Source organism: Mesoplodon mirus (assembly GCF_964341445.2).
Source record: "Mesoplodon mirus genome assembly, chromosome: 14".
NCBI lineage: Eukaryota > Metazoa > Chordata > Mammalia > Artiodactyla > Ziphiidae > Mesoplodon > Mesoplodon mirus.
In genome coordinates this window covers 16,586,523-16,596,645 of record NC_138990.1, presented here as the reverse complement: position 1 = coordinate 16,596,645, position 10,123 = coordinate 16,586,523, and the positions used below count along the sequence as shown (strand labels likewise).

General features: G+C 42.5%; 1 protein-coding gene across 1 annotated transcript in view; it reads left to right on the top strand.

The window, feature by feature from the left end:
* The first annotated feature begins 285 nt into the window (after positions 1 to 285).
* CRACDL (CRACD like) overlaps positions 286 to 10,123 on the top strand; it is a 65,418-nt gene continuing 55,580 nt past the window's right edge. Inside the window, exon 1 of the mRNA XM_082642434.1 lies at positions 286 to 521. Coding sequence (XP_082498560.1) covers positions 448 to 521 — 74 coding nt within the window. The 5' untranslated portion in view covers positions 286 to 447. The remainder of the gene's footprint in view (positions 522 to 10,123) is intronic.

Genomic DNA, 10,123 nt, shown 5'->3' with positions numbered 1-10,123 from the left:
AGAAAGCCAGCGCAAGGGAGCACACGTGCAGGGGGTGGACGTGCCCCCGGGGCCCTGAGCCCTTGCTCGGATGGATGGGGCAATCAGTGCCCTTTGCCCGCCTCTGCTGGGAGCGCAGGAAGACGGAGCCCGGGCTTGTCACTTTCCACCCTCAGCAGTTGGGCAGCGACTCCGCTCAGAGGGAGGCGGGTGTCGGCTCCGGCCCCACCCTGGGCGTCCACGTGTTTGGAGGGAAGGAGGAAGTGCGTGTGTGTCTGAGCGTCCACTGCCCTGGGCTGCACACCTGCCGGGGGACCCGCGGGACCGCAGGAGTTGGCCGAAGCCCTCGGGGCCCGGAGGTGCTGCTCCGGAGACGGGGACAAAGCTCTTGATCAGCACCCAGGGGGTGTCCCGAGAGCCCCAAGCCCCTTTGGGGAGAACAGGGAAGGCCCTCTGTTCTCCCAGAGGATGAAAGTGCCGGAGGCCCCCTCCACGTTCACGAAGATGGCTGCCTTTTACCAGTGCATCAGGCCTGAGCCCAGGTGCGCCTCTGAGAGCCAAGAGGTCGGGGTGGGGTGGGGTGGGGGAGGCGGAGGGGCGGAGCCGGGGGAGGCCCGGCCACGACCCCCAGCCCCTGGGGTCCAAGAATCGACTTTCAGCATCTGTTGTCGTGTATGACCTTTTTCCTTACAGGCATCATTCTGTATATTATATAGTTCCTTGAATTGCGTGAATTCCGGGACAAAATAATTATTTTCTTTATTTTCTTTGTGACACATGCATATATTGAAAGAGAGGGACACAGGGAGCTAAGGTGAGAGGGTGGGGAGTGAAAGGACGGGAGAAGGAGAGCAGCAGAGGGCTGGGAGACAGGGCAGTTTCCTCTGAACAGCCCAGGCCTGGGAGCTGGATCCACATGGCACAGTCTGTGTGCTTCAGGTGGAGAGGAGACAGCGGAGGACGAAGCGAAAGACCATTAGAATTATTCCTGTAGCTAAACTGGGACGAAGTGAGAGAGTGGCATGGACATATAGACGCTACCAAACGTGAAATAGATAGCTAGTGGGAAGCAGCCGCATAGCTCAGGGAGATCAGCTCCGTGCTTTGTGCCCACCTAGAGGGGTGGGATAGGGAGGGTGGGAGGGAGGGAGATGCAAGAGGGAGGGGATATGGGAACAGATGTATATGTATAACTGATTCACTTTGTTATACAGCAGAAACTAATACACCATTGTAAAGCAATTATACTCCAATAAAGATGTTTAAAAAAAGGAAAGAAAGTAAAGGGAATCAGGATATGTCACCCCAAAATATGCCACTTTGACAGAATAATTATTTTAAGTTGAAGGAATCTGAGAAATGGCAGGTATGGGAAGGGCTCGCTTCCCTTTCTACCCTGAAGCAGGTCATAAGACTCTCATGTGAGAGGTGTCCTCCTTATACTTGGAGGAAAGGAGCATCCTTATCTCCAAAGATGGGGGGAGACTGAGAGGAACCTGAAAGCACAGGCTTGCTGTTTCACCCCATTTACTATCCTTAGCTCATATCCTTTATGGCTCCTATCATTATTTCCCGCAACTTTCTACTCTTCATCAAACCTAGAATAAAAACACTCAGGCTTAATCATTTCTTTGGATCTTCACTTCCTTATAAAGGCTCCTGTGCCATGTAAAACATAAATAAATTTGTATGCTTTTCACTGTTAAAAAAAAAAAAAAGAATGATTCCTGTAGCTAAAGATCAGCACCAGAGGGCTTGTTCTTTTAATTTATGTTTTAACTGAAATACAGTTGCTGTACAATATTATAGAAGTTACAGCTGTACAGTATAGTGATTCACATTTTTTAAAGGTTATACTCCATTTATAGTTATTGTAAAATATTGGCTGTATTCCCCGTGTTGTACAGTATATCCTTGTAGCTTGTTTTATACCTAATAGTTTGTACCTTTTACTCCCCTCCCCCTGTATTTCCCCTCCCCCTTCCCTCTCCCCACTGGTAACCACTCATTTGTTCTCTATTATCTCTGAGCCTGCTTCTTTTATATTCACTAGTTTGTTGTATTTTTTAGACTCTACATGTAAGTGATCATACAGCATTTGTCTTTCTCTGTCTGACGTATTTCACTTCACATAATGCCAAAGGGCTTGTTCTTAACTGACAGATTTGCTGAGGGCAGTGACCTGCCCGATTCCTTTGGAGCAGAGGCCAGTGGACCTTCAGAGCCACCACCCCCTGCTGCAGGTGACCTCATGCTTTGAAAATGTTTGGCCCTCGGTGCCTTTTGCTTCGGTCATGATAGTACAGAGGGAAGTAGAGCTATGACGTGGTTGAAATGCATTTGCAAGTATAAGTAAACAAATTGCATGTCTCATATACCAAATGGAAAATTCCAGTATGGCAGCCTCTGTTGATCCAAGTGATGGTCACATCTGCCCATCACCTGGGCTGGGTGGACCGTCTTGGGAAACGGATGTTGCACCTTTGGCAGCAGACATCTGGTGGTGTGGGGATGCTGGGGGACCTGGACAGACTGTCCACCCGCCAAGCCTCACTTCCTTCGTTTGCTACCTAGGGACAGGAACCCAACAACCAGAGGAGTCCTCGGGAACATGGGCCTTTGTACTGTGTAAAGCCCTGTGCATGGAAGTCACCATCATTGTTATTGTTTTGTAAAAATCTTCTTACTTGTAATTATTCAACCTCAGTGTCTGATGCTGCCTATTTTGTTTGTTATGTTTTCACACGCACACACTGTATTTTATTTTTACGAGAGATAAATAGACTGACACCAAGCATTGTAAATGTATGACCACAACAAAAGCTACAATGATTGCAATTACCAAACAGGAAGCACACTCACACTGTGTCATAATATTGACATTCAGCCCAGTAATCCTCCACTGTAACAGCTCCTTTACTTTGCAGTGAAAATTGGTTTGTATATTTTTTGCCTCTGAGTCCTTGTGGGATTTTTTTTTATTCAAACAGAAAATCACAAAAATTATAATCATCCTCATCGGTTCACTCCGTCCCATGTAATTAATTTTTTTTCATCTTGATCTTTTGTTAGCACTTTTATGAGTTCATCAGTTTTCCATTAGAGTTCTGAAAATGCTTGTTCATTCAGTTCAGCAGTATAGTCAGTTACCAGAAACCTGTACTTGTCAGAGTCTTTTCCATGAATTCCTTGAAGATGAAACCCTTTTATAGGAACATATTTGCAAAAGTGATGCTGCCTATTTTGAATGGACCAGAATAGAGCGGTGGTGTGATGTCTCCTCATTAATAGACTTTGGAGCATGACTTCCTAATTAAAAAAAAAAAAAAACCACAAAGCAAAACCTTAATTCTGCATCTGCTGTGCTGCAGAAATGCCAATCACATATGGAACATCCTAGATAAATTTAGCCTTAAGAACTTTCTTCGTGTCATTATTTTTGGTATAAATGCTTAAAAAGGGGGAATTTATTACGTAAATAAACTCATGAAGTTAAAAACAGACCAGTCTTCATAAAGCTTCCCTGAGCCCTGGGCCCTGGGTCCATTCGTCCTGTGTGGGCAGCGATCAGCACCCACAGCTTACACCTCTCACTCTGAGACTGAACGTTTCCGAGTTAGGTGGCATCTTGGCAACACACTCCAGCGTTAGAGTGTATTTTCCCAGGAATTATGTGAATGCAGTTTCTGAGGTTGCAAAGTTTGAAGCTCTTTTGCTTACCTGTTTTTGAAATGATGGGTTTTTTTTGTTGTTGTTTGTTTGTTTGTTTTTGCGGTACGCGGGCCTCTCACTGTTGTGGCCTCTCCCGCTGCGGAGCACAGGCTCCAGACGCGCAGGCTCAGCGGCCACGGCTCATAGGCCTAGCTGCTCCGTGGCATGTGGGATCTTCCCGGACCGGGGCACGAACCCGCCTCCCCTGCATCGGCAGGCGGCCTGTCAACCACTGCGCCACCAGGGAAGCCCGAAATGATGGTTTTGTAAATGTCACTAATAGATTTGTTTTATTCTAATAACCTGAAAATGTCTAAACTAACGTTTTTTAAATCTCATATGAAAACATTCATTTCTAGGTGAGTGAAAACAGGTAACTCCTGTGAAAGCTGTCATGCATCACAGTCTGAGACATGAGCTTTGCTGAGGAGCATTCATGTAGACGTAGGCTGCATACGTGAACACAGGTTCCTGTGTGTGTGTATACATGTATACACGGTAGATAGGTATGTGCTGCATTGGCCAGCTATATGCATTCCCAGCTAAGTAACCTATCAATGTGTCCATTCACAAGGACTCTGACTACCACAAAATCAACTGTTACATAAGTTTCAAAAAGTGTTGTAGTTTACCTTACATAAGATATTATTTATATGCTTATAAACTGTGCCGTTTGTCTTGCGGATGACTAAGTTTATTTGAATGAAGCTCTGCTGTTTCTCTGCAAAGAAACAGCCCAGCCAGTTGTGGCCACCGCGTTGTTCTCTTTGGGTGCCCCAACTGTCCCTGCCCAGCTGTGGCCAAAGGGAAGCCGGAGGATGGGAGCAAGGCATCTGGAGCAGAGACCTCCTCTGCATCCATATTCCTTGACTCCCAAAGGCTCTGCATGGTTATAGAGCACCTGATGTCTAAAGGGGGACAATGGACAAGAAGAACTCAGGCTAAAGAAATGTGACATCGTTTAGCTAAGACATGGATTTAGAAGGACGTCTCTCCTTAAGACACTGGAGTACTGTGTGGTCTTGGGAACAGTGATTGGGTAGTTGATGCTGTGTCATTTTTATCAGGAGGTGAATCCTTTCTAACAAGTGTTATAAATGCTTCTGGTTCATTCACTCACTCGTTCATTCATTCAACAGTCTTTATTAAGGACCTCCTGTGTGGCAGTACCATGCTGGTACATGGTCCCTATTCTCAAGGAGTTAGTCTTCAAGTTTTACATCCTTAGCCAGATAGGGGATGACTGACTTCTCTAGGCCAAGCCTAATTTTAGTATTTTAATAAGATAATCAATTATAGGTCGATAGGAAACTGACCGCCCAGTAAGTTCCTTTGTTTCCTTCCCGCTATCCTCCGAGCGCTGTGACTCAGTGTCTGAGCTCTCGGCTTTCACCACTTCACTCATCTGACTTCTTTGCTACTTTTTAAAAAATTGAAGTATAGCTAATTTACAATGTTGTGTTAGTTTCTGGGGTACAACAAAGTGATTCAGTTTTATATATATATATATATATGTATATATATATATATGTATATATGTATATATATTCTTTTTCATATTCTTTTCCATTATGATTTATTATAGGATATTGAATATAGTTCCCTGTGCTATACAGTAGGACCTCTTTGTTTATCTATTTTATTTATAGTAGTTTGTATCTGCTAATCCCAAACTCCTAATTTATCCCTCCCCCACCCCCTTTCGCCTTTGGTAACCATAAGTTTGTTTCCTATGTCTGTGAGACTCTTTCTATTTCATAAATAAGTTCATTTGCACATATAAGTGATATATGGTATTTGTCTTTCTCTTTCTGACTTACTTCACTTAGTATGATAATCTCTGGGTCCATCCATGTTGCTGCAAATGGCATTATTTCATTTTTTATGACTGAGTAATATTCCATTGTATACATATACACCACATCTTCTTTATTCATTCATCTGTTGATGGACGTTTAGGTTGCTTCCTTGTTGTGGCTATTACAAATAGTGCTGCTGTGAACACTGGGGTGCATGTATCTTTTCAAAATATAGTTTTCTCCTGATTTATGCGCAGGAGTGGGATTGCTGGATCATATGGTAACTCTAATTTTAGTTTTTTAAGGAACCTCCATACTGTTTTCCACAGTGGCTGCACCAATTTACATTCCCACCAACAGTGCAAGAGGGTTCCCTTTTCTCCACATCCTCTCCAGCATTTGTTATTTGTAGACTTTTTAATGATGTCCATTCTGACCGGTGTGAGATGGTACCTCATTGTAGTTTTGATTTGCATTTCTCTAGTAATTAGCGATGCTGAGCATCTTTTCATGTACTTATTGGCCACCTGTGTGTCTTCTTTGGAGAAATGTCTATTTAGATCTTCTGCCCATTTTTAGATTAGGTTGTTTTGTTGTTGCTGATGTTATTGAGTTGTTTGAGCTGTTTGTATATTTTAGAACTTATGCCCTTGTTGGTTGCATCATTTGCAAATATTTTATCCCAGTCCATAGGTTGTCTTTTCGTTTTGTTTATGGTTTCCTTTGCTGTGCAAAAGCTTATAAGTTTGATTAGGTTCCATTTGTTTATCTTTGCTCTTATTTCTGTTGCCTTGGAGACTGACCTAAGAAAACATTGGTACGATTTATGTCAGAGAATATTTTGCCTATGTTCTCTTCTAGGAGTTTTATGGTGTCATGTCTTATATTTAAGTCTTTAAGCCATTTTGAGTTTATTTTTTTGTATGGTGTGAGGGTGTGTTCTAACTTCATTGATTTACATGCAGCTGTTCAGCTTTCCCAACACCACTTGCTGAAGAGAGAGACTGTCTTTCCCCCATTGTATATTCTTGCCTCCTTTGTTATAGTTTAATTGACCGTAGGTGTGTGGGTTTATTTCTGGGTGACTTCTTTGCTTTCTTTTCTCCCCTATGTCAGAGTGGATCTACCCTTCCTGACAGGTGGACACGGAGCAGGTTTTGCACAGAAACATCGAGGTGTCTACTCTGAAGGGCAGGAGGTCCCCTGGCACCCTCGAGGAGACGTGACCATGGAGAGGTCCACCGCCAGTGCCCCTGCCACCTTGGGGTGGGAGCAGAGGTCAAGTCTTCTGCTCTTGAGGATAAAAGTATCTATCATGAGGCAGTAAAGCTGGCAGAATTTTCAAGCAGAGATTTCTCACAGGAACTTTGCAAGCCTTACACATTCCGTTGCCTCAGTAATGTGAAACTTATTTTTCTAAAAAAAGGTACAGGCAGATCCTGGTGTGACTCACTAGAGAACAATAGTCAAGTCCCAGTTTATTTTTGTCTTTTTCCCCAAGAAAAGGAAAAGTTAGTTAAAGATATAGGGAAGGTAAGCAGGCTTAAATCCAGAAAGAGGAACCAGATCACAGAATCGTGCAAACAGTGGTGTGATGAAAACTGGTGAGTGCTGTGAACAGAAGGTTCAGGGCTTCTCACTGTGCATTGTGGGAGGCGCAGGCTCATCCGATCAGACCCCTGGGGGGATGTGGAAGTGAAGCTGGTACCTGAGGGCTGAGTGGGAGTTGATAGAAGGAAGTGGAGTGTAAGAGCAGGGAAAAGCATTCAAGCAGAGGGAGCAACATCTGCAAAGGTTCTGGGCTGGAAGGAAGTGAAGCCTGTGGGCCAGGGAGAGCAGGGCAGGCACATTCCTGCCAGTTGTGTACCGGGCGTCTGGTTGAGATCCAGACAACCTGCTCGTCTCGTCCACGTTTAGATTTACTCACATATACTGCCCTCCATTCCTACCTACACCTCCAGGCTTCCATCTGAGATCATATCCTTCTTCCCTTAATATCTGCTTTACTGTGGGATTGCTGGTGACACATTGTATCATGTCTTCTTTTCCAAAAATGTCTTTCTTTCACCTTTTTTTCTGGTCACGCTTTTTTTCCAGCAGCTTTATTGGCATATAATTTACCTACCATAAAGTTCACCTGTTAGGAGTGTGCAGTCGATAGGTTTTAGTATATTTACAGAGTTGTGCAACTATGAACATAATCTAATTTTAGAACATACTCATCTCCCCCCAAAGAAACCTTGTGCCCATTAGCTGTCACTTCCCTTTCTACCTCCCTCCCCCAGCACTCTACTTCCCAATCCTAGGTGAACAGGTATCTATTTGTCTTTCTCTATGGATTTGCCTATTCTGGGTATTTTATATAAATGGAATCATTCAGTATGTGGCCTTTTGTGTCTGGCTTCTTTCACTTAGCATAATGTGTTCAAGGTTAATCCATACTGTAGCATGTATCAGTGCATCATTCCTTTTTACGACTGAATAATATTCCATTATATGTATGTACCACATTTTAAATTTATTCATCAATTGTTGGGCTATTTCTACTTTTTGATTATTATAAATAATGCTGAACATTGGTGTATACGTTTTTGTGTGTTTTGTGTGTTTTTCCCCATTTTTTTATTGTTGTAAAATACACATAACATAAAATTTACCATCTTAACCATTTTAAAGTGTATAGTTCAGTGGTATTAAGTACATCCATCCTGTGCAGCCATCACCACCATCCATCTCCAGAACTCTTTTCATCTTGCAGAACAGAAACTCTGTACTCATTAAACTAACCCCCCTTCCACCTTCCCCTAGCCCCTGGCAACCACCATTCTGCTTTCTGTCTCTATGATTTTGACTCCTCTAAATAAGTAGTGGAATCATTCAGCATTTGTCTTTTTGCAACTGGTTTATTTTGCTTAGCATAAGATCCTCAAGGTTCATCCACGTGGTAGCAGAGTTTAGAATTTCCTTCCTTTTTACAACTTATAAAGAGAGACTTGCTTCTGTCATTTTGCTGTTTGTTTTCTCTATGCCTTATAGATTTTTTATCCTTCATTTCCTGCATTACTGTCCTCTCTTGTGTTTAGCTGATTTTTTTTTTTTTTTTTTTGCGGTATGCGGGCCTCTCACTGTTGTGGCCTCTCCCGTTGCGGAGCACAGGCTCCGGACGCGCAGGCTCAGCAGCCATGGCTCACGGGCCCAGCCGCTCCGCGGCATGTGGGATCTTCCCGGACCGGGGCACGAACCCGTGTCCCCCTGCATCGGCAGGCGGACTCTCAACCACTGCGCCACCAGGGAAGCCCTAGTTGATTTTTTTTTTGTAGTGAAACTTTTAAGTTCCTTTCTCATTTCCTTCTGTGTGTGTTTTACAGCTATTTTCTTTATGGTTACCATAGGGATTACATTTAACATCCTAAAGTTCTAACACTCTAATTGGATTTATACCAGCTTAGCTTCCATGACTCACAGAACCTCTGCTTCTTTACATCTCTGTTCCTCTTCCTTTCAGTTGTTGATGCCACTAAATAACATCTTTAAACATTGTGTGTGCAGAAACATAAATTAATAATTTGAAAAAATACAGTATCCTCTTAAATTAGGTAGCAAATAAAATGTGGAGTTACAAACCAAAGTTACAGTAATACTAGCTCTTAGACAACTAATTGCTATTTTTCCTTTAGCATGGATGGGTACTCCAGTGGCTTTATTAACTCTTTTCCGGGGATGGCAGGACCTTATAGCTGGAGACGAATTGCTTTTTAAAAATGTATTAGTCTCTTAAATTGTGTAGAAAACAAAAAGTGGAGTCACAAACCATTGTTACAGTAATACAGTTGACCCTTGAACAATGTTGGTGTTGGGGACACCAACCCTCCACGCAGTCCAGAATCCAAGTCTAACTTTACACTTGGCCCTTCGTATCTGTGGCTCTGCATCCAGAGGTTCAACCAGCCGTGGATTGTGTAGTACTGTAGTACATATTTATTGAAAAAATTCACATTTAAGTGGACCTGGGCAATTCACACCCATGTTGTTCAAGGGTAACTGTACTAGCTTTTATAATTGCCCATGTATTTACCATGTATATAGTTACCATTTTATAACTGCCATGTATTTACCTTTACTGAGCTTTTTTAAGTTAGTTTTTTTTTAATTGAAGTAGAGTTGATTTTTAATATTATGTTACAGGTGTACAATATAGTGGTTCACAATTTTTAAAGTTTGCACTCCATTGATTATAAAATATTGGCTATATTCCCTGTGTTGTACAATATATCCTTGTAGCTTATTTTATATCTAATAGCTTATACCTATTAATCCCTTACCCCCATATTGCCCCTCCTCCCTTCTGCACTGGTAGCCACTCATTTGTTCTCTGTATCTGTGAGTCTGCTTCTTTTTTGTTATATTCACTAGTTTGTTGTATTTTTAGATTCCACATATAAGTGATATCATACAATATTTGTCTTTCTCTGTCTGACTTATTTCACTTAGCATAATACCCTCCAGGTCCATCCATGTTGCTGCAAATGGCAAAGTTTCATTCTTTTTTATGGCTGAGAAGTATTCCATTCTGTATACATACCACATATTCTTTATCCATTTTTAAAATGTGGTTTAAAGTTACTGTCTAGTTC